We start from the raw sequence: 25,708 nt of genomic DNA on the forward strand, positions 1-25,708 counted from the left end.
AATACATAGAACAGTTTGGGTATTTATGGAGGGTTTCAACTCCAAAATGTGCTGTCACATTGTTAATGTCTGATAGTTTGAACGTCAGTTTGGTATCTCATCTGAGAAATATCAGAGGGTTCACCAGTTCTGCTTTGTGGTATTATCTAGTGACACAGGCTCAATGAGATCTATAGCTTCTCTCCAGATAGCTTCTGCCAAGTACCTACAGCCGTGGTATCTAAGCACTCATCTTCGAATGACTCAATAGCATCGTTTCCTGCAGCATCTTCGCTTTTTCCTTTGAGGTTTCTCATTCACATACTAGTACTCCTTGACTGTGACTTCACAGTCTTGATTGATAAGTAGCTTGTGATATACAGGGTACTTCATTTCCACTAAGGAACTAAATGTGTGAAGTGTGTTCTCCCCCTCCACTTGCTTGTGAAAACCCAGAAAGCAATGTTGTGTAATCACCTAATTTAATTAAGCACACCTCACTTCCAGTGTTGTGCTGATGCTAAAATAAATTTCTAAATGAATTTCTGTACACTCAGTATATTCTAACTGCCTTCCTTCTTGCTCCATAAGATAATTTATTATAGGCTTAAAACATTTTAGCTATTCTAGGCTAAAATGCATCTCCAAATATGCAAGATATTTTTTTCTTTCACAATCCTTACTATTCTTCAGTTTTCCTCACACTTTACTTCACAATTGACTTCCTGAAATTTTTATTAATCTACTTCTGTGATGTCTAAAACTTAAGTCCATATCATTTCAAGGATAATTTGTTGCTGAATGCTCAAAGAGTGATAATAAAGATAGTTCCTCATTAAATCACTTGAAAGTACATAGATGATCTAAGCCTCAAACTACTGCTGTTTGCCGGCATTACTTATAAAATCTCCAAGTCCAAAATAAGCTCACTTTAATTATTCATTTTCATGTGAAGTTACAAGAAAATGAAAAGTTAGAGCCATAAATGCAAAGTTCTTATTCTTCAGCATCTTTGTCTTATATCATACTTGCTCCTTTTGCCTATGTAGTTCCTTCTGCTTGGAATAATTTCTCCCTCTGTATTTATCAGGATCCTAGCCATCCTTCAAAGCCTTCTTCACATTTTACTTCCTGTTTGAGGCTCTTTCTGATTACTCTGGTACACATTGATTTTTTTTCCTCCTTAGAATTTCTATTCCTAAAGTTAGTTATTTTAAGAAAGTTTGACCTGTAATTGTTCTCTTCTAATTTTTTCCCATAAGTCTCTGTATGTTAGACTTATCTCACTAGTCAGGCTATAAACTTTCTGAAGGCAAGGACCAGGCTATTTTTCTTGTATAATTCCTAAAATGATTTTGAAAAATTACATGCCTCCTAATATGTTTTTAACTGACGTGTGAAATTTTGTCTTAAGTATAGTAAATGCAAAGGATATAATTCAAAATATTGACATTAAAGACAAAAGAAAAGAAAACAAGCAAAACTTTCATGAGTCTTTTAAGAGCATCTAAAGGAATATAAATACTATTGTGATTCATATCTGTAGTCATTCATTTGAAACAATACATGGTCTTCTTTAATTATTGGACATTGTACATCATTCCCTTTTCTCCTTGAAGTCATATATCTATTCCACATCCCTCACAGAATTTTATCCTGATAGAAAGTATGTTTATGCTTGAAAGTTGTCTCTACATAAAATATGTATATAAATTGAAATTATTTTTCTAAATTGTCTGTGACAAGAGGCTTTAAGTGGCAAAGTAGTTCTTCTAGATTGACTTACTGTTACAATTATTTTTAGTACAAAGTCGATCAAAACCACATAAATGGGGGCTTCCCTTGTGGCACAGTGGTTAAGAATCTGCCTGCCAATGCAGGGGATATGGGTTCGAGCCCTGGTCCGGGAAGATCCCACGTGCCACGGAGCAACTAAGCCCGTGCGCCACAACTACTGAGCCTGTGCTCTAGAGCCCGTGTGCCACAACTACGGAGCCCACGTGCCACAACTATTGAAGCCTGCTCGCCTAGAGCCCGTGCTCCGCAACAAGAGAAGCCACCGCAATGAGATGCCCGTGCACCGCAACGAAGAGTAGCCCCCGCTTGATGCAACTAAAGAAAGCCCGTGCGCAGCAACGAAGACCCAATGCAGCCAAAAATAAATAAATAAATAAAATTTTAAAAAAAGAAACAACCACATAAATGTGGTTAAGTACTTATTAAACATAAAGAATAAAATTTTATTGGAAAGACATATTATTTATGAGCTACATGGAACTGTTCATTTACCCATATATGAATATTACTTATTCCTTGAAATAAACAGGGTTTAGCATAAATTCTGTTTCTGTTTTACATTTTTAGAGATGTAAATGCTGAGAAGATTTGTTCACCTGAAATTGGGTGGGGAATAGAAGGTGTTTTATTATAGCAATGTCAATTAATTTTATGAATTCTTTCCAAATAATATGCCAAAAATTATATAGTGATTTATTATAAAAATGTTTTTCATCTCTTGTCAACTGTTAACTTGATTAGATCTTTCTTTAATGTTGTTGAAAGCAAAGGATTGGAAACACCCCACTTAGAAAAAGACTTGTTAAACAGTCATTGGGAGCAATTTATGTTCTCAATTTCTGGAAATAATACCAAAAACCTTTTGCTAAAATTTATCAAATGACTATTAATTATTCTGGTTACATTTTAATTTAACCCAATATACTCAGAATGTGTGGGAAAAATAAAAACACTAATTGCAGTGTACCCATCAATACAAAATTTTTTGAGAAAGTGATTTTATTGTGTCATATGCTTTAAATGAATTTTCATCAAGTCTTCAGAACTGCAGATTTGTTTCATTCAATTATTGGACAATATTTACCATATTTACCTAGCTGTCAAAGTCGGCCCTCATTGTGAAAACAACCAGTAGAATCAGATTTAAAGTTTCTTTCAGAAAACATCTAACATTATTTAAATAAACATGTAACCAGACATCACTCTGGTTGTATTCACACTCCTTAGTTTTCTTAAGATAAATAGCTAAGGCATGAAGACTTGCCCTAAGTATGTTGCGTTGGTGAAATAAGGTGCCCCTGCCTCTGATGCTTTCTGTGCTCTTCTGTTATGGGACTCTTACTCAGGAACGATGCATTCTTCGACAGTACTGAGGAATGGAAAGCACAAGGACATTAGATGAAACTTATCAACTGTCCTGCTCCTCCACACTGTGATATATCTGAGTACCACACATCCTGGTGTGGATCAAAAGAACTGTTGCTTGTGCCATGCTTTGCGATTAAAAGAAATATGTATAAGACAGGACAAACTTTGAAGCTCTACTTTGGGTTTTTCATGCCTTGATTAAAGGAAGCTTCCCTATACCAGTCGTTTTTACTATTGTTTGGTGCCTTAGAGACAATTATGCTTGTATCTTAAGGGAAGATGCACCATAATAATATGGGTAAAGAAAATGTCTTTCTTTGTAAAGTCGGAGAAAATTGATTATGAAAGGGAAAGGGGAAAGAACCAGCCAGATGCTTCTACACAGTTGCATTCTCAGGCAGATCAGTTTTTGGTAAGAATATATACAGAACTTGTGCATCTGGAAATTGAGTCCTTTAAAGCTATCTATGCCCATAAAGCTATCTATGTACTTAGACTTGGGAAGTCTTCAGGTACCCCCAGAGGTGTGCATATACCAGTTTGAAGATAGATTTCTTATGCTTTTTGTGGTCCCCAATAATATGCTGAAATATAGTTGCTGCTAATACTTTTGTTTACATAGTAATTAACATAGGAAGGAAAGTGATATTAAGACTACAAAAACATTAAATTCAGCAAATATATATAAACAGATACATCAGCTTATCTTCATTGGCATTTCTTTTTTGTTTAAATTTTTAAATTTTGTTTCAATTTTCTTTTTATAAAATAATCTATACATTTCTGACTAATTTTGCCTAGAACACATGAAATTCACACTGCAGGAATAAAGTTCTTTTAAATATTATTAGAATAATTATAATTGTCATTCCTGCTTTGCTAAAATTTCATTTGAGTAATTTGCATTTTCAAACTCTATTTTCTACACTATATTATACTTTATTTTAAAAAATGTTTCAAATAATAAAACTTAAAATTGAATCATTGATGGGAGAAAGGGCTAGAATTGAATTTGTATTTTTAAAATCTGTCCGAACTTGTCAATTATGATAAAGGGATATATTAAATGATTAATATTCATAGGTAACCATTGGCACATGATGTATATTTTGTAGACAAAATGGATCTTCAGAAGTGATTAACTTAAAAATTGTGAGCTGATGTGAAAACATTACTATTTCCTGTCAAAGTAAAATCTTAGCTTTATGTTGTTGACAGAAAACACTTCCAAGGCAGGATTGAAACAAGAGCAGTGTCAAGACATTCAGTTGCCTAGCAGAAGTGTGTCATCCCAGGAAATACTACCCCTCAAGATTAATGCTTGGAAATCAGCAGAGGTAAGTCATTATAGTAGTTTCCTATGGCTGCTCTAACAAATTACCACAGACTTAGTGCCTTAAATCAACACAAATGTAGTATTTTAGAGTTCTATGTGTTAGAAGTCTGACCCAGGTCTCACTGTCCCGGAATCAAGGTGTCTGCAAGGCTGTATTCCTTTCTGGAGGCCCTATGGGAGAATTTGTTTTCTTGCTTTTTCCAGCTTCATGTGTTCTAAAAGAAACTGTGCTTGTCTTTTAACTTTGTTTTTGATGTCTTCTGTTACACAGAATTTTAAATAAGAATAAGGTTAAATTAAAGTTTTCCTTTATAGTTCATGCTTTTTAAAATCTTATTTAAGCAATTCTTTTTTTTAATCCTAATATAATAAAGGTGTCTTATTTTTTCTTCCCATGTTCAGATTTTATGCCCTCTGGAATTTTGCTGTATAGTGTAATATAGGGGTCTTATTTATCCCCCGTGGATAAGCAATATTTAACGTTTTGAACAGTCCATCTTACTCTACGCATTTAAAAAAGGTTTTTATTGCGAAATAATTATAGACTTATAGGATGTTGCAGAAACAGTACAGAGTCCCATGTACCCTTCACCCAGCTTTCCCCTGTGTTGACTTCTATATAGCTATAGTAGTACAATATCAAAATCAGGAAATAAACATTGGCATGTTATGCTAACTAGACTACAGACCTTACTCAGTTTTCAAATTTTCAATTCAGTATCCATTTTTTTAACCTGCATTGTGTGTGTATGTGTTCTATGTAATTCATCCTAAGTATAGATTCCTATAACCAGCACCAAAATCAAGATACAGAACTGTTCTATCACCGCAAAAGAAGTTCCTCATGCTATTCACCCCATCCCACTCCTCCCAACCCCGTATACGGGCAACCACTAATCTTTTCTCCATCTCTGTTGTTTTGTTATTTCTAGAATGTTGTGTAAATGGACACAGACTATACGTAACTTTTTGAGATAGATTTTATTTTTCACTCAGCGTAATGCTCTTGAGATCCACTCAGGTTGTTGCAGGAATCAATAATTCATGCCTTTTTATTGTTAAGTAGCATCCCATAGTATAGATGTACCAGAGTTTATTCAACCATTCACCCACTGAAGGATAGTTGAGTGTTTCCAGTTTGGGGCTGTTTATGAATAAAGCTGCTGTGAACATCTGTGTACAGGTTTTTGTATGTGAAGTTTTCATATATCTGGGATAACTGTCCAAGAGTGCGCTTGCTGGATTGCATGGTAAGTGCATACTAAGTTTTTTAAGAAACTGTCAGACGGTTTTCCAGTGTGGCTGTACCGTCTTACATCCACCAGCAGTGTATGAGAGATCCAGTTTCTCTGCATCCTCACCCACTTTTGGTATTGCCACTATTTTAATTTTAGTTATTCTACTAGGTTTCTGGTGAGATCTCATTGTGGTTTTAATTGGTGTTTCCCAAATGGCTAATGATATTGAACATCTTTTTATGTGCTTATTTGTGCCATCATAACTTCTCTTTGGTTAAATATATATATTCATATTTTTTGCCCATTTTCTAACTAGGTTGTTTTTTACCATTGAGTTTTTAGAATTCGTCATTTATTCTGGATTCAAGTCCTTTGTCAGAGAGGTGACCTGCATATATTTTCTTCCAGTCTGTGGCTTGTCTTTTCTTTTTAACAGTATCTTAACAGAGCAACAGTTTTAAATTTTGGTGAAGTCCAATTTATCAATTTTGTGAATCGTGCTTTTGGTGTCATATCTAAGAACTCTTTGTCTAACCCAAGGTTGTGTAGATTTTCTCCTAAAAGCTTTATAGTTTCATGCTTTCCATTTAGGTCTGTGATCTATTTTTTTTTTTTTTTTTTGCGGTACGTGGGCCTCTCACTGCCGTGGCCTCTCCCGTTGCGGAGAACAGGCTCCGGACGCGCAGGCTCAGCGGCCATGGCTCACGGGCCCAACTGCTCCGCGGCACGCGGGATCCTCCCGAACCGGGGCACGAACCCATGTCCCCTGCATCGGCAGGCGGACTCTCAACCACTGCGCCACCAGGGAAGCCCTGTGATCTATTTTGATTTAACTTTTGTATAAGGTGTGAAGTACAGGTTGAGGTTTTAAAAAAAAAAAAAATTTCTTTTCCCTACAGATATCCAATTGTTTCAACACCATTGTTGAAAAGACTTAAATTTTACTCTAATATGCTTAAGTGTGATTTTCCTTCTCTTTCTTCTTTGTCACCCAATGAGACTTTCCAGTGGAAGGTCTTTCATCTTTATTTAATTCTGAGACAGTTATCTCTGGTTCAAATATTTCTTACTTTATTTTCATTTTCTCTCTTTCTTATATGGGCTCTTCTTATCTGGATATTAGTAATTCCCTTTCTATCTTCATATCTCTTAACTTTTCTTTATAGTTCCTATTTATTGTTTTCTTTTTTCTTCCTCTAGAGTTTCTCAATCTGATCTTCCAGTTTAATAATTTGTTCTCAGCTATGTTCATTCCACTGTTTATCCCATCTGTGTTCTCTATTTCAACATTCTGTTTTTTACATTTGATATTTAATATTTCTATTTCATTCTTTTTATTGTGTTTTTTCCTGTTTCATATTGCTTATCCCTTTCCTTATTTATTTTAGTATGTGTATTAAGTTTATTTTAAATTCTTGGTCCATCTTTTCTAATATCTGTGCTTCTGAAAAAACCTGTAATTCGGGTTTTTTTTTTGATAGTTTTGATCCCCAAATGACTGGTTACCCCTCTGGGTTATGGCTGCTCTGTCTAGGATTGCTAGAGGTTGCACCTTAGTCTGTGTCAGCCCTATCAGCTTAAGTGGAACGTAGGGGAAGTGGACTCTACGGTGGAGAGCACCTCTCTCCCCTCCCCGTTCCCTCCAAGAATACCAGAGTTAATCATTCCTCACTCTGAGGATCAATGCCTCACATTAGATCTTTATCCTTAGCACCCCAAGAAGAAGCAGATTTAGAGGGAGACACTCCTTAAATTGTAAACCACCTGCCCTGGGGGATAGGAAAAGGAAGTGTGAAGAAGCATCTTCTCAAGCCTACCTAGTCAGTCCCCACTGAGTGTTCTTACCTCCTCAGGGCTTCTGCACTCACCAGAAGCACTCCCTCCCGAGTTTAGCTCTCTGACTCACAGCAGGTGTGCAGGCAGGTTCCAAGGCATTGAGTGGGCAGTAATTCCACCAACTCCTTCCTTATTTTGTTCAACCATTGCACAGGCCACCTTCTGCCCCAGGCTAAAGCCAACTAGACACCCTCACACCCCTCACACACAAACATACCAGTTCAGAATAGCCACGCCATCTCTCCTGCGGCCCCTCACGGTTTTCTTCTCATTTTAAAAAAATTTTTTTATTGGGGTATAGTTGATTTACAATGTTGTATTAGTTTCCGGTATACAGCAAAGTGAATCTGTTATACATATACATGTATCCAACTCTCTTTTAGATTCTTTTCCCATATAGACCATTACAGAGTATTGAGTAGAGCTCCCTGTGCTATACAGTAGGTCCTTATTCATTATCTATTTTATATATAGTAGTGTGTGTGTGTGTCAATCCCAGTCTTCCAATTTACTCTTCCCCCCTTCCCCCCCAGTTAACCATAAGTTTATTTTCTACATCTGTAACTCTGTTTCTGTTTTGTAGATAAGTTCATTTGTAGCCTTTTTGTTTAGATTCCACATATAAGTGATATCATATGATATTTGCCTTCCTCTGTCTGACTTCACTCAGTATGACAATCTTTAGGTCCATCCATGTTGCTGCAAATGGCATTACTTTGTTCTTTTTTATGGCTGAGTAATATTCCATTGTACTGTATATATGTACGACATCTCCTTTATCCATTCCTCTGTGGATGAACACTTAGGTTGCTTCCATGTCCTGGCTATTGTACATAGTGCTGCAATGAACATTGGGGTACATGTATCTTTTCAAATTATGGTTTTCTCTGGATAAATGCCCAGGAGTGGGATTTCAGGGTCATATGGTTTTAGTTTTAGTTTTTTAAGGAAACTCCATACTGTTCTCCCTGGTGACTGTGTCAGTGTATGAGTACACTGTAGCATAGGAGGGTTCCCTATTCTCCACCCCCTCTCCAGCATTTATTGTTTGTAGATTTTTGATGATTGTCATTCTGACCAGTGTGAGATGATACCTCATTGTAGTTTTGATTTGCATTTCTCTAATAATTAGTGATGTTGAGCATCTTTTCATGTGCTTTTTAACCATCTGTATGTCTTCTTTGGCTAAATGTCTATTTAGATCTTCCTCCCATATACCTAGGAATAAACCTACCTAAGGAGGCAAAAGACCTATACTCAGAAAACTATAAGATACTGATGAAAGAAATAAAAGATGGCACAAACAGATGGAGAGATATACCATGTTCTTGGATTGGAAGAATCAATATTGTGAAAATGACTATACTACCCAAAGCAATCTACAGATTCAATGCAATCCTTATCAAATTACCAACGTCATTTTTCACAGAATTAGAACAAAAAATTCTTCTCATTTTGATGTCATCCCCTTATAGGATCTCCAAGCTTGATCCTGAGGGAGGGGGCCACTGAATCAGAACTGGAACCTGCTCTGTTCTTCAGTGTTCTCTGACCTTCCCAGACATGCACCTACTTACTTCTATTTGTACTTTCACATAAGAACACACATCTTTAATTCTGGCATATATAACTCCTCAAATAATATTTTTTTCTCTATTTCCTTGACATTTTTTTTTCTGATTAATTTCTTTTAGGTATATATTGGGCCACTTAATCTCTCATTTTCTATGTCTTTCAACTGCTTTATTTTATTAAAATTTTTATTGAAATATAGTTAATGTGCAATATTATGTTAGTTTCAGGTATACTACATAGTGATTTGACATTTGCATACATTATGAAATAGTCGTTGTGTTAAGTCTAGGAACCGTCTGTCCCCAACAACTGCTTTTAAAAGTAGATTTTTGTAAAAAAAAATAAAAAAGAAAAATGGTCATGAAGAACCTAGGGGCAGGACGGGAATAAAGATGCAGACCTACTGGAGAATGGACTCGAGAATATGGGGAGGGGGAAGGGTAAGCTGGAACAAAGTGAGAGAGTGGCATGTACATATATACACTACCAAACGTAAAACCATAAAACCGATAGCTAGTGGGAAGCAGCCGCAGAGCACAGGGAGATCAGCTCAGTGCTTTGTGACCACCTAGAGGGGTGGGATAGGGAGGGTGGGAGGGAGGGAGACGCAAGAGGGAAGAGATATGGGGATACATGTATATGTATAGCTGATTCACTTTGTTAAAAAGCAGAAACTAACACACCATTGTAAAGCAATTATACTCCAATAAAGATGTTAAAAAAAAAAACTTAAAAAAAAAAAGTAGTTTTTTGTTTCATTATGTCTCCATGCTGCATTTTAGGTAATTAATCAGAACCATCTTCCAGTTCATTTTCTTCTCCTTTCACCTCTGTCCACTCTAGAATTTTCGCTGTCCATTAAGTGTTTTATTTCGATAGCTATTGCATTGCTTTTTTACAGGATATTCATTTGTACTCATTTCATCTCTGCCTGTTTTGGCTTCTTGTTTTTTTTATTTCTTTAAATTAATGCTATCCTTTCCATTTTCTTTTTGAGAACTAAATATACTTAGTTTTATATGCTTTTTAGATTTCTTAGTTTCATTTTGTCAGGAGTGGGTTCAGTTTTCTTTCTGTGTTTTGGAAAACTGGTTTGTAAGCTCTCCTTGAGTGGCTCAAGTTTTTTATCTTTCTTATTCTCTGAGTGTCCTTAACCTTTCCTGCCTAACAGTTTTTCATTTGCCTCCTCCTGACACCTGGGACTACGTAGCACATTCAGAACCTACCCAGGCAGCTTGGGGCTCCTTTCTTTTGCTCATGTCAGAGATATTGCAGATCCGGTCCCCAGACCACAGGATGCTGTGGCTCAGTTGCTAGTGAAGTTTAGTTCTCGCCTGCTTGTATACTACTTTTAGAAGCCATAGTCCCAGGCTGTGACTGATGCCAGGTTATTTCAGCTTCCTTTGTAAGTAGTGAAGCTCAGTGCCCGGCGTAGTTTCAAGCAGTGAACCCATATTCAGCACGCCTATCTTGGATGGTCAGAAACTAACACACCACAGTGGTAAATCTGTGTTTACCACTCTGGAATTGAGCTTCTGGTTTTCTCTGCTTTTTTCTGGACCCAAAGTCCCAAAGGTCCACAGCTTCAGCCTCCTTACCATCATGTGTTTTGTGTTCGTGCTCTCATCCATGAAGATGTTCATCTTGTCTTTTAGCATGACTGTACCTTTAATTCTCACCTTTGTATTTTCTCTTTCATTACTATGTGTTTGGAGAACACATATCCCTGAAATATGAACACATAGAACCATCTTGACTGGAAACCTGTTCCACTCAAGACTGTATGAAATTATCTCATTGATTCATTCTTCTGTTTTATGTGTGTTTCTCCTACTAAAAGGAAAGATCCTCTTCAGGTGCTTTAGAGACCTTTCTAGTCTTATTCATTATTGAATCTTCAGTTGTCAAATTCTTGTTAATGAAAAGTGAAATGAATGAATGAGTAGACGCTCAGTATTAGCTCCCTTCCCCTCTTTTCCTGTGATACAGGCTTGTTTGGCCTTCTGCTCAGAATGCTTTGTTTAGTGTTCTGCCACAGTTCCTGTGAGGGAGGGTTGAAATTATTTCTTGGCCTTCTGTTCCCAGCCCTTTTCCCCAACCAAGTAGGTATTGGATTTACAAGATTTTCTAGCAGCTCAGAAAAGTACATAAAATTAAAATTTCACTGTTTCTTAATTGCATAATAGTCCACAGATTGAAAATACAGAGGTTATTTTCAAAGATATGACATTAAGTCAAAATGATTTTAAAATCTGTGATCAGTTTATTTGCTCCTGATGGCTTTTAAAGAAGAGAATAGACTTGAATAATCTTATGTGCTTTAGAGGGTAACAAAGACATAAAATATCACCTAGTGGTTTTTTTTTTTTTAATCAGTCTTTAAATTCTCATTATTATTGTTTTTTCTTACTTTAGAAGAACCCACCGTAATTGGCTTACATCATTTCACGTCTTATATCTGTGAGCAGAAAATGGTACCCGTATCTCAAAAGAAGTTTAAAGCTAGATTTTCCTTTTTCAGAGCATTACTATATCAGGACACTATTCCATCATCCTACTGACAAGCATTACTGTTATTACTGTCATGAACATTTGATGCAATCCAATATGTCCTCTTCAGTAATCTGCTTTTGTAGCATAAGACAAAACCTACCAAGTTGAGTAGTAAATCTAATTGTTGTTGCCAAATGTACTGCATCTACGTTAAAATTTTCATGTTTTTAATACAGAATGAGAAAGAAATGATATCGTTGATTGCTTAGGAAAAATGAGGAGTGCTTAAAAAAATCTTTTAAAAACTTTAAATGGAAACTTCTTTTAACTATTTTCTTTCTACAAATGTGAAAATGATCTAAAAGCAGTAAATAAAATTCTTAACAGAATAGGGCTTTCAAAAGCAGAATAGTACTTGCCTCTGATACCGTCAAAACTAAGGAAAGCCTTTAAATTTATGACACTTGGATGAGTTTTCTCTCTGTGTACTGTCCAGAATTTTTATTATTAAATTTGCTAATTAATAAGACTATTTGTAGCTTTTCACCAGCTCAAAAGACCTTCCTCTTTTCTTGCTTGAGGAGATTCAACAATGAGGTTGTGATTTTTTTGGTCTCAGTTGTTTCCATAGCAACAGTTAGGGATGCTATAAATTGGTTCACACAAAAGTAAATCTGACCGAAGCCTTCAGTGTAGTTGTGCATTACTAAATCGCTAGTGACAGAAGATAACTGTTTACGTCTTACTGCCTCTGTTTATTATTTGTTAGGTGAAGAGTGAACAGTTTTTATCCTTGGATCTATTAGCATATAATTTATTATATTTGCAAAAATTTGAATTCATCAAAGCTGTTAGAGAAATGGAAATTATACTTATTCTAATTATGTTAATTCACCATCCTTTTATCGCTTTTCTGCATCATTGCTTTGTGCTTAAAAGTCCTTTGTTTTCATGTTTGGGCTTTTATTCTTTTTAAGTTAGAAAATACTTGTTGAAAAAAGTTTAAACAATATAAAAGGGTAAAGAGTGAAAAACAAAGTTTCTTCTTACTTCTCTATACTCTTTCAGTTCCCTTCCTCAGAGGCAGTCATTACAAAGATTTTTATGAATTTTGGGGGGGAAATTTTCTGTGTCCATACATTTTTTACCTAAATGGATTCATTCAAGATATACTGCTCATTCATTCAAGATATGCATACTTTTAACTAAATAATATATCTTCATCTTTCTCTATAATAAATGCAATCATTCGATGTAAATTGTTCCAAAATACGCTTTTTTCACTAAACTATATATTATGGACATATTTCTATATTAGTACATATAGATTGCTGTATTCTTTTTTCATTATCACCATTATTATTAATTTTTCAAAAAAGATTTAAACACAAGGAGGGAAAGAACAGGGGACTAATTCACACACTTAATAGAAGTCTCAATAATCAACCTTCTGTTCGCAAATATTACAACTTCCCTAAGGTAGCTACTAGACACATGTGACTATTTAAATTTAAATTAATAAAATTAAATGAAAACTTTAGTTTCTCAGGCACACTAGGCACGTTTCAAATGCTCAACAGTCACATATGGCTGGAGGCTACCATGTTGGATGGTGCAGATGAGAACATTTCTAGTATTGAAGAAAACGCTGTTGGACAGTGAGGGTACCACCCTTGCTGCTTTAAGGCCTGGAGGTAGAGAACTTGCAGAGACAGAGGCCAAGATGTCAAGGGTATGTGGTTTTCCTTTAAAATTGTAAGGGATTTCCAATGCAGCATCAAAAAATGGACATTTAAAAAAATCTCTTTATCAACAGTAAACATAAAAATTAGTTCTTATCACAACTTCAAATAGAATGCATAGCTGCCAGGAATTTTTCTGTTTCTTTTCTTTTCTTTTTACATCATGAAATGATTACCACGGTTAAGTTTAGTAAACATCCATCATTTCATATAGATACAAAATAAAAGAAAAAAACGTTTTTCCTTGTGATGAGAATTCTTAGGATTTACTTTCTTAACAACTTTCATATATAATATACAGCAGTGTTAATTATATTTATCATGTTATACATTACATCCCTAGTACTTATTTATCTTGTGCTGTATTCTTTTTTTTTTTTTTTTTGCAGTACGCGGGCCTCTTACTGTTGTGGCCTCTCCCGTTGCGGAGCACAGGCTCCGGACGCGCAGGCTCAGCGGCCATGGCTCACAGGCCCAGCCACTCCACGGCATGTGGGATCTTCCCGGACCGGGGCACGAACCTGTGTCCCCTGCATCGGCAGGCAGACTCTCAACCACTGTGCCACCAGGGAAGCCCCAAATGTGCCTTTTTTTTAACAGCTTCTAGATATTAAGTCATTTCTAAAACGACTTTCTCTAGCCTAAGACTTTATAAAATGTCACCTTGGCTTTTTATTTTAACAGACTATTATTTAGATCAGTTTTAGATTCAGCAAAATTGAGAAGAAGGTACAGAGATTTCCCTATATACGCCCATCCCCACCCCACACCCCACTATCAGTATCCCTCATCAGAGTGGTACATTTGTTATCATCAGTGAACCTAAATTAACACTTCAATATCACCCAAAGACCATAGTTTACATTAGGGTTCACTCCTGGTGTTGTATAGTCTAAAGATTTTGACAAATGTATAATGTTATGTATCTGCCATTATTATATAGAGAATAGTTCCATTGCGCTAAAAACCCTCTGTGCTCCACCTATTCACTCCTTCCTCCCCACTAACCCCTGGCAACCAATTATTTTTTTACACTCTCCATAATTTTACCTTTTCCAGGAAGTCATATACTTGGAATTATACAGTGTGAAGTCTTTTCAGATTGACTTCTTTTACTTAGTAATATGCATTTAAGATTTCTCCATATCTTTTCATGACTTGATAGCTCATTTCTTTTTAGTGCTGAATAACATGCCATTGTTTCGATATACCACAGTTTATTAATCCATTCACCTACTGAAGGACATCTTGCTTGCTTCCAACCTTTGGCAATTATGAATAAAGCTACTATAAACAATGATGTGTAGGTTTTTGTGTGGACATAAATTTTTAACTCCTTTGGGTATATACCAAGGAGCGCAGTTGCTGAGCTCTGTGGTAATAGCATGTTTATTTTTGTAAGAAACTATCCCAGTCTTTTTATGCTTTAATTTTAAACATGTATTTAAATGCTATCTATCAAGAATTTGTTTTGATAGATGGAGAGTGTTAGAGATCCACTTTAAAAAGAAAAAATTTATTTAGTTGGTTGTTCCGGGGCTTAGTTGTGGCACATGGGCTCCTTAGGTGTGGCATGTGAACTCTTAGTTGTGGCATGCCTATGGGATCTAGTTCCCTGACCAGGGATCAAACCCAGGCCCCCTGCATTGGGAGCATGGAGCCTTATCCACTGTGCCACCAGGGAAGTCCCTAGAGATCCACTTTAAAAATTTTATTTTTACAAATGATAATCAGTTGTCTCAGCATCATTTGTTGAATAATCTATCTTTTCCCCATTGATTTGAAATGTGGCTTCAATCACATAATAAATTCCCATTTATATTTGGCCCCATTCCTGGATTTTCCATTTGTTTATATTAAAGAAGTAACATGTAAAGATAAACCATAACATTAAAAAAGAAAGAAATACAGAAAAAGAAAAAAAAGAAAAGGAAGGAAGGTAGGGGACAGAAGGAACAAGGTAGAGAGGGGAAATAGCTAGATTTCTTTGATTATACCTTGTTTTTAGATTTGTCATTGGAACCCTGGAAATATTTTGCACAATTATAAGACAAAAGTGAACTAAAGAAAATAATCCCTAAAAATGTAAAATAAAATTTACCTTTCATTCAGTTGGTATTTTTATTCTGAGATGTTGGTACTTTTTATCTGAGATTATGTGAGTATAATGTGGCGTGAATCAAATAATAATCATGTGGTACTTTATTTGCTTCATCTTTGGTGTCCTTAACACCTGGGATTCTGAGTATCAGAGAAAGAACATAGGGATGTAAATGAGAAGAGATTGCCGGAACCCAACAGATCAGAATTGAATTGGGTGAATTTTACCTTAAAATTTTTTTGGTAATTGAAAAACTTCTAAATTATCCATAGGTCAAAGAGGAAGCTCAGAGGAAATTTTAGAATACATAGAGCTAAATGAGAAGGCAACACAACATATCAAAATATATGAGACACAACTAAAGTAGAGGTGAGAAGGAAGGTTATAGCCCTAAACGCTTAAATTAGAAAAGAGGAATATAATTTTTAAAAAAAGAGAGAAAAGGTCTAAAATCAATAATCTAAGTTCCTTCTTCAAAAAATCTAAGAAAAGCAAAATAAACCTATAGGAAACAGAAGAAAGGGAATAGTAAAGAGCAGAAATCAGTGAAATTGAGAACAGGAAAGCGGTTAACAGAGAAAATGAATGATACAGAAAGCCAGTTCTTTGAAAAATATGTAATTGATGAACCTGTAGTAACACTGACAAAGATAAAGAGAAAAGATCCAAATCACCAATATCAGGATGGAATGGGATATCACTGCAGTTCTTGTAGCCATAAAAGGACAATAAAGTATTACTACCAATTTTATGCTCATAAAATTGACAACTTAGAAGAAATAGAACAATTTCTAAGAAAGTACAAACTACTAAAACTCAAACAAGATGAACCACAACCTGCAGCTCTTACAAAAATTGAATTTATAAGTGTCCTGAAAAAAAAAAAGTCTCTGGACCCAGATGGTTTTACTGGAGAATTATATCAAACTTTTTTTTTTTTTTTGGTCACACTGTGAGGCTTGTGGGATCTTAGTTCCCTGACCAGGGATTGAATCCATGCCCCCTGCAGTGGAAGCTCAGAGTCCTAACCACTGGACTGCCAGGGAATTCCCTACCAAACTTTTAAAGAAGGATTAACATGAGTTTTACATCCAGAAAATAGGAGGGAACCCTTCCCAATTCATTTTATGAGGTATTACCCTGATACCAACACCAGACAAAAACAATATGAGGGGCTTCCCTGGTGGCGTAGTGGTTGAGAATATGCCTGCCAATGCAGGGGACATGGGTTCGAGCCCTGGTCTGGGAAGATCCTGCATGCTACAGAGCAGCTAGGCCCGTGAGCCACAATTACTGAGCCTGCACGTCTGGAGCCTGTGCTCCGCAACAAGAGAGGCTGCGATAGTGAGAGGCCCGTGGACCGCGATGAAGAGTGGCCCCCACTTGCCACAACTAGAGAAAGCCCTCGCACAGAAACGAAGACCCAACACAGCCATAAATAAATAAATAAAAATTTTTAAAAATATATGAAAAAAGAAAATACAGACTATTACCTCTCATGAAATTATACAGAAACCCTCAAAAAGACTTATCCAGTTGAATCCAACAATGTATAAAAAGAATTATATACCATGACCAAGGGGGATTTGATCTAGGTATGGAAGGCTGGTTCAACATTTGAAAATCAGTCAATGTAGTTCATCATATCTACAGATTAAAGAAGAAAAAATCAGGATTATGTCAAGTGATGCAGAAAAGCATTTGACATAATTCAACACCCATTTAAGATAAAAACTCTTAACAAATTATAAATAGAAGGGAATTTCCTTAAATTGATAAAGATCATCTATACAAAACCTACAGCTAGTATAATGGAACAGGACCCTATGGTCTATGCCCTCCATGTCCTCAGCCTGCCTTTTGTCTGTGGAAAAGCTTTAGCCAAAGAATAAGTTTAATCAGAGAAGTGAGAAAATGCAGAAACAAAGGAAAACAGTCAAAGAAGACCAAATAATAATAGTTTAGTCATCGAGCATAGTCAAGGACCTTTAAGCTCCTTCTCAAGGGCTATAGATAATATTCTGAGCCGTATCCTGTGAAGTGTCTTATAGGTACTGAAACCCCCACCAGGTGGAAGAGGTTAACTACATGATGACCAGACTGTAGCCATGACATAAGCTGGTACAACTCCAAGAATTGGCCCCAAGGAAATGGGAACAAACTGATCCTGGAACTGAAGATTAACTGTACTTAAAACAATCAAGATGACGCTGATCAGACCACCAATGACCAATTTCAAGATGACTGTCAGAGTTGACTGTGCTGTTTCTGCATGTAGCCCCCTCCCTAAGCCTATAAAAGCTCCTGCTCACTGATTGTCAGTGGGGGGGAGTCGACCTTTGGACAGACGTCCACCCTCCCCTCCCCAGTTGCTGGTATCCAAAATAAAGCAAACTTTCCTCTTCACCAGTATGGCCTCTTTATTGGCTTTTGAGCGGCAGCTGGACCCCACTTTTGGTTACACTGACATCATAAATAAGGGTGAATGCTTTCCCTCTAAGATAAGGAACAAGGCAAGGACTCTTATTCAACATAGTATAGGAAGTTCTAGCCACTGTAATAAGGCAAGAAAAAGAAAGGAAAAGCATGCAGAATTTAAAGGAAGAAATAAAATTGTCCTTATTTACAGGTGACATGATTGTTTGCATAGAAAATCTCAAGGAAACGATACAACAAACCTCATAGAACCAGTAAGTGAATTCAACAAGGTTGTAGGATATAAGATCAACATACATAAATCAATTGCATTTTTATATACTAACAGTGAACATATACTAACAGTAACTGAAATTAAGACATATGCCATTTATAATCACTTCCCTGGAATGAAGTCCTTAGGTATAATTATAACAAAACCTGTACAGGATCAGTATACTGAAAATTATAAAATACTGATGAAAGAAATTAAAACCACCCAATTAAACACCTACCATGTTCATGGATTGGAAGACTCCACAAAGTAAAGATATCATAGTAAAACTGCCCCTAATTACTCTATAGGTTTGATGCACTTCCTGTTAAAATTTCAGCAAAGTTTTTGTAGACATAGATAATAAGCTTATTCTAAAATTTGTATGGAGGGACTTCTCTGGTGGTCCAGTGGTTAAGACTCTGTGCTTCCAATGCAGGGGGCATGGGTTTGATCCCTGGTTGGGAACTAAGATCCCACATGCTGCACAGCATGGCCAAAAGATTTTTAAAAATAAATAAATAAATAAATTTTGTATGTAAAGGCACAGGGCCTAGAATAGCTTAAACCATCTTGGGAAAAAAAAAAAAAAGTGGGAGTAATCACTCTGCCTGATATTAAAGCCTACTGCATAGCTACTGTAATCAAGGGAGTGTGGTATTGATAGAGAGACACTTAGGTCAGTGGAACAGAATTGAGAACCAAGAAATAGACCCACACAAATATAGCCAACTGATTTTTGACAAAGTGCAAAAGAAATTCAAAGGAGAAGGATAACTTTTTCATCAAATGATATTGGAGCAGCTAGACATTCATAGGCAAAACCATGAAACTCAACTTAAACCTTATACAGAAATTCACTCCAAATGGATCACAGATTTAACTGTAAAATGAGAAGCTATAAAACTTTAAGAAAAATATTTGAGAAAAGTCTTGGGGTCTAGGGCTGGCCAAAAGCATGATCCATAAAAGAAAACAAAAATGATGTCAGACCTCATCACAATTTGAAAAATTTTGCTCTGTGAAAGACTCTGTTAAGAGGATGTAAAGGCAAACCACAAACTGGGAGAAAACATTTGCAAACCACATAACCAGCAAAGAACTAATACCTGGAGTATGTAAAGAAGTCTCAAGACCCAACAGTTAAAAAACAAACAATCCAATTAGAAAATGGGCAAATGATATAAACAGTCATTTCAGCAAATACAGGTAACAGATAAACAGATGGAAAGATCAACATCATTAGCCTTTAGGAATATATAATTTTGAAATACGAAATATCAAAATAACTAAAATAAAAAACAGTGACAACACCAAATGCTGGTGATCATGCAGAGATACTGGATCCCTCATGTATCACTGGTGGGAATGTAAAATTGTACAGCTACTCTGGAAAACAGTTTGACAGTTTCTTATAAAACTAAATATGTAGCTACCATAAGACCCAGCATTTTCACTGTTAGGCATTTATCTCAGAGATATGAAAACTTATTTTCATACACTGTACACTGTGTTCACAGCAGCTTTATTATAGCACAATTCTGGAAACAATCTAGATGGCCTATAACAGGTTAAACCAACTGTGATACATCTATACCATGGACACTACTTGACAATAAAAAGGAACAAGTTACTGATACATGCAACAACTTGGATGAATCTCCGGGAATTATGCCAGGTGAAAAAAGCCAATCCCAAAAGGTTACATCCTGTATGATTCCATTTATGTAACATTCTTCAAATGTCAAAATTACAGAAATGAAGAATAAATTAGTAGTTGTGGGGAGCAGAGCATGGTAATAAAAAGGCATCAGGAAGGAGCCTTATGGTGATAGAAATGTTCTGTATTTCGATCATATCAATGTCAATATCCTAGATATGATATTGTACTATAATTTTGCAAGATGTTGCCTTTAAGGGAAACTGGATAAAGGATACACAAGATCTCTCTGTATTATTTCTTACAACTGGATATGAATCTACAATGACTTCAGAATAAAAGCTGAATTATGAAAAGTGGCAAATCACTTGGAAAGTGGTTTGACAGTTTCTAATGAAGTTAAAAATAAACCTATTCTATGACCTAGTCATCCTACTCCTGTGTAAATATCCAGGATTAATGAGTGCATTTGGCCCCAAAAAGATTTGTGCAAGAATATTCATAGTAGCTTTATTCATAATAGCTGAAATATGGAAACACCCCAAATGTCCATATGCAGGAGAATGGATAAACAAATTGAGATATTTTCATGCAATGGAATACTTCTTACAGAAAAACAAGCTACCGATACACACAAAATATGGATGAATCTCACAAATATTATGTTAAGCAGTGGGAATCAGATACAAAAGAATATATAGGGTATGATGACATTTATATGAAGTTCAAGAACAGGCAAACTTATTGATGGTGATAGAAGGTAGAATACTGTTTACTGGTGGCGGGGGTATGGTATCAACTGGAAAGTAGCTTGATGGAACTTTCTGGAGTCAAGGAAATGTGGTTATGTAAATATACACATAATGCTAAAAGTTACTGAGCTTTACACTTAAGGTTTTGCATTTACTATATGTTAATTATACCTCAATAAAGTACGGCAAAAAGAATTATCCCCCATTCATGGGGGAAGAAAGACAGGTCAACCCATTCATGGGGGAAGAAAGACAGGTCAACCAGTCCCACTGTGTAGACTTTGTTTGGATCCGTTTCCAGACTAGCTGTAGAAAAACCTGTTTATGATACTTAGGTTAAATTGAAAATCTGAACAGTTTATAATTGATGACATTAAGGAATTATTGTAAAGTTTACAGGTGTAAAATAATTATTATTGTTAAAGAGTTCTTATCGTTTAGAGATACATGTTGAAATAAGTGATATATCTAAGATTTGCTTCAAAATAAAACACGAGTGGTAAATAAAACAAGACTGGCTGTGAGTTGATTGTTGTTTAACCTACATGATTGGATTATTGTCTACTTTTTACTCCGTGATAAAAAGTTTAAAATTTTAAATATGGATAAAAGATACACACAGGTAGCTTTGTTACTACCAATAAAACAGAATAATTGGCCTCTGAGATAGTACGTTATAAGGATGCCCAAGGAGTGGTAGGGAAAGTTAATGCCCCAAACAAAATCATTGCTTGTCTGTACCAGGTGTCTTTAGCAAGGAGTGAGAATCTTTTTTTATACTTGGAAGGTATAGTTTTTTATTATTTAATTATTTATTTCAATTGAAGTATAGTTGATTTACAATATTATGTTAATTTCAGGTGTTCAGCATAGTGGTTCAGTATTTTTACAGATACACTCCATTAAAAGTTATTACAAGATAATGACTATAATTCCCTGTCCTATACAGTATATCCTTGTTGTTTATCTATTTTATACATAGTAGTTTGTATCTCTTAATCCCATACCCCTAATTTGCCCCTCCCCCTTGCCTCTCCCCTTTGGTAACCACTAGTTTGTTTTCTATATATATGTCTGTTTCTGTTTTGAATATATGTTCATTTGCATTATTTTTTAGATTCCATATATAAGTGATTTCACTAAGCATAATATTCTCTAGGTCCATCCATGTTGCTGCAAAGGGAGTGGGGATTCTTAAGGGCAGAATACCACCCAAAACTAAGTGGACACCCATGTGTGGATGACTTACGTGCAAGTTCTTTCAGTCAAAATGTATTTACGACGATGTTAGCACATAGAGGCACATTGTATCTCTATAAATTGTCCATTTGTTGTAGCATATTGAAGCAGTGGGGTTAATTATTTTTCTACTTTCATGTGTGTTCTCTTGTTTTCCATAAGGACCTGATGTTATTTTATGAGGATGATCCAAAGCCAGTTTTGCCGACAATTCCTACTTCCATTATCTCGTCAACTACATGGTTGTCAGAAGGGCAAACAGATGTCTGTAACCTCTGGGATGCAGGTAAATTAGGTAAAGAATAAAATTTTTACTCAGAACCATGAATAAGAAACACTGGACAGGAATTGTTTTTCATCAGATTTTATTTTGTTAAATATAGCAACAGTGGCTTTAATTTAACTTTGGTCATGAGGGACCGGGTTAGCATGGATAAATTCAACCCACACAGGATCAAGATCCTGTAACCTTATTTTACCATTTGTTTCAATGTTTTTTTCTCTTTCATTGTTTTATTTCAAAAATTATTAACTACAAGGCTTAAATCTTTTATAAATTTTTTTAAAGCAGAAAATTTCATTTTAGTTCCTTCTCTTGTTTGTATTAATCTTCTCTTTGATGAAGAGTTTAAATTATGATATTTTTCAGAAGCAAGCATTAGATGAAAATATGAAAAAGCATGATGCATGGTATACCACAAATTGGTTAATCATCTCTTGAGTAATTAACATTAGAGAATGGCACAGTACAAAATTATCCAAAACTGGCCTCCAATAAATTACGGTATCAAATTCCAACTGGGCTCTATTGCTGTTCAAGGTCTGATTGATCCACTGTCGAGCCACTCCATCCCATCTATCCTCCATGAACTCTCAGTTTTCAATACATTCTTCCTCTTGATTTTCTCAGAAAATAGGATGAAAGATCTGCCAGGATGAGAACAAAACGTTCTCAGTAGCTTTTATTCCCTTGTATATCTTTGCTTTTATATCCAACCAGGCATCCTTTTCCTTTTCACAGAGTTGGCTCCTTACATTCTGAGTTACATCTTCTCCCTCATCTTTGGACCATGCACCTCAATTTTCCCCTTATATAGCACCCTGATATCCAAAATATTAAAACTGAAGTTTATTACTATAGGTTTATATTACAAGTTCATATGTATATAGTTCACGTATATGTATATAGTTCATGGCTTTCTTATAAAGCCAGTTGTGAGAATGATGAGGATATTTTAATAGACCCCAAAACAAGAAATTGTGGGTTATGGTGATATCTGTAGTACAAGGTTGGCATTATTCACATGAATAATTGGTTATAAGTGGTTACAATACACTGATCCAGATCCAGAAGTTTGAAAGAAGAACAGTAAGGAAAATGTTTTTGTATTTTAATATCTCCTAACATTTCCACCCCCTAATATTTTTGAATAGACTTTATTTTTTAGAGCAGTTTTAGGTTCACAGCAAAATTGAAGGAAAGTACCAAGATTTCCCCATATAACCCTTGTCCCCAAACGAGCACAGCTTCCCCACTATCAGCATCCCGCACCAGAGTGGTACGTTTGCTGCAATCAGTGAACCTACTTTAACACTTTTTTTAATCACCCAAAGACCATACTTTTCATTTTGGTTCATTCTCAGTGGAGTACATTTTATGGGTTTTGACAAATGTATAAGACATGTATCTACCATTATAGTATTGTACAGAGTATTTCTTTGCTCTAAAAATCCTCTGTGTTCTGCCTATTCATTCCTCCCTCCCCTCTAACCCCTGGAAACCACTGATATTTTAATTGTCTTCATAGTTTTGCCTTTTCCAGAAAGTCATATAGTTAGAATCATGCAGTATGTAACCTTTTCAGATTGGCTTCTTTCACTTAGTAATGTGCATTTAAGGTACCTCCTTGTCTTTTCATGGCTTAATAACTCGTTTCTTTTTAGTGCTGAATAAGATATACTAGAGTATTTATCTGTTTACCTACTGAAGAACATCTTGGTTGTGTCCAAGTTTTGGCAATTATAAGTAAAGCTGCCGTACATATCCTTGTGCAGGTTTTTGTGTTACATGTTTCTCTCTGCCAGCATTTTAATACAAGTGAATTTGAGTATAAATGAGCATCAGAGGCAACCCTTAAGAGGAAGAAGGTCACAAAACATGTCACTTGAGGGATGATTCCACCATTTTACTTGTTTAGGACTCATCTTAATTGGAGGAGGTTTTCCTACTTTTGAGTCTTTCTTTTTTCCAGTCTTTCCTTCACACTGATCTCAGAGATATCTTGCAAATGTAGATCTTAGCATTTCATTTTCCAGCTTAAAAACTTTCAACAATTCTCCACTGCCCATAAGTCTGTTTTTTTATACTGTCATGTAAGACTTTTCATAGTCTGGTCCCAGCCCACCTTTTTTGGCCTCATCACCCAATACTGCCAGTATTCACAATACTTTATGACCTTCTATTACTTTCTCTTTAGAATGTCTTTGTTCCAGTTACTTCAGCTGTGTAACACATTGCTCTAAAACTTTTATGGCACAAAATAACCATTTATTCCGCTCATGGATTCTCTGGGTCAAGAATTAGGACAGGGCACAGTGAGGATGACTTGTCTCTGTTCTGTGACATTATGTCTGGGCTTCAGCCCGAGAACACAAATGCTGGGGACAGGAATCATCTGAAGCCTCATTCACTTACGTGTCTGGTAGTTGATGCTTTGCTGTGTCAGCTGGGGCCCTCACTTTCTCTCCACATGCACCTCTTTATGTAAATCTCTCCACGTGGGTTAGTTTGGGCTTCCTCATAGCATGGTGGCTGGGTTCCAAGGTTGAACATCCTGTGAAAGAAAGGACCAGGCAGGAGCTGAGTAATCTCAAAGTCATGCTGTGAACTTCCTCCCCATTCAGTTTATCAAGGCAATAGAAAAGACTTGCCAAAGTTCAAAGGGAGGGTACGTAGATGCCTACCCCTCCATGGACAACTGTCAATGGCATATTGAAAGAAAAGCATATGGGATGGGATGTGTATTAGCACGGTCATCTTTGGAATATACAGTCTGCCACAGTTCTCCATCAAATAATGTTTAACAAAATCCTATTCAAACAGCAAGGCCCAGCTTCTTTCTCAAGATTATTTTGGCTATTCAACATCTTTTGTGTCTTCAAACAAATTTTAAAATATTTTGTTCTAGTTCTGTGAAAAATGCCATCAGTAATTTGATAGGGATTGCATTGAATCTGTAGATTGCCTTGGCTAGTATGGTCATTTTAACAATATTGACTCTTCCAATCCAAGAACACAGTATATCTTTCCATTTGTGTCATCTTCAGTTTCTTTCATCAGTGTCTTATAGTTTTTGGAGTACAGGTGTTTTGCCTCCTTAAGTAGGTTTATTCCTAGGTATTTTATTCTTTTTGATGCAATAGTAAATGGAATTGTTTCCTTAATTTCTCTTTCTGATATTTCAGAAAGTGTATAGTTAGTGTATATTATTAGTGTATAGAAATGCAACAGATCTCTGTACGTTAATTTTGTATCCAGCAACTTTACTGAATTCAGTGATGAGCTCTAGTAATTTTCTGGTAGCAGAAGTTCTCAGTTTTAATGAGGTAGAATTTTAGTCTTTATAGTTTGTACTTTTTTGTATCTTGTGATTTTTAAAAATTCTTTCTTATCTCAAGATCATAAGATATTTATATGTAGGCTAAAATTTTCATAGTTTTGCTTTCCACAACTCAACGCAGCTGGAGTTGGGTTTTGTGTATGATTGAAGCAAGAGTTCATTTTTACTTCTAGATGGATAACCAGCTGTCCCAGCATCATTTATTGCAAAGTCTGCCCTTTCCCCTGATGAACTGAAATATACCATCTATAGCCTAAAGCAAGTTTACACATATGCATGGATT

At 35.8% G+C, this 25,708-nt stretch overlaps 1 protein-coding gene across 1 annotated transcript in view; it reads left to right on the top strand.

Moving 5' to 3' along the window:
- The window catches only part of ENTHD1 (ENTH domain containing 1), a 102,534-nt gene that overhangs the window by 38,991 nt on the left and 37,835 nt on the right, over positions 1-25,708 (top strand). Inside the window, exons 4-5 of the mRNA XM_030855390.3 lie at positions 4,363-4,481; positions 21,968-22,091. Coding sequence (XP_030711250.2) covers positions 4,363-4,481; positions 21,968-22,091 — 243 coding nt within the window. The remainder of the gene's footprint in view (positions 1-4,362; positions 4,482-21,967; positions 22,092-25,708) is intronic.

Source organism: Globicephala melas, chromosome 10, assembly GCF_963455315.2.
Source record: "Globicephala melas chromosome 10, mGloMel1.2, whole genome shotgun sequence".
NCBI lineage: Eukaryota > Metazoa > Chordata > Mammalia > Artiodactyla > Delphinidae > Globicephala > Globicephala melas.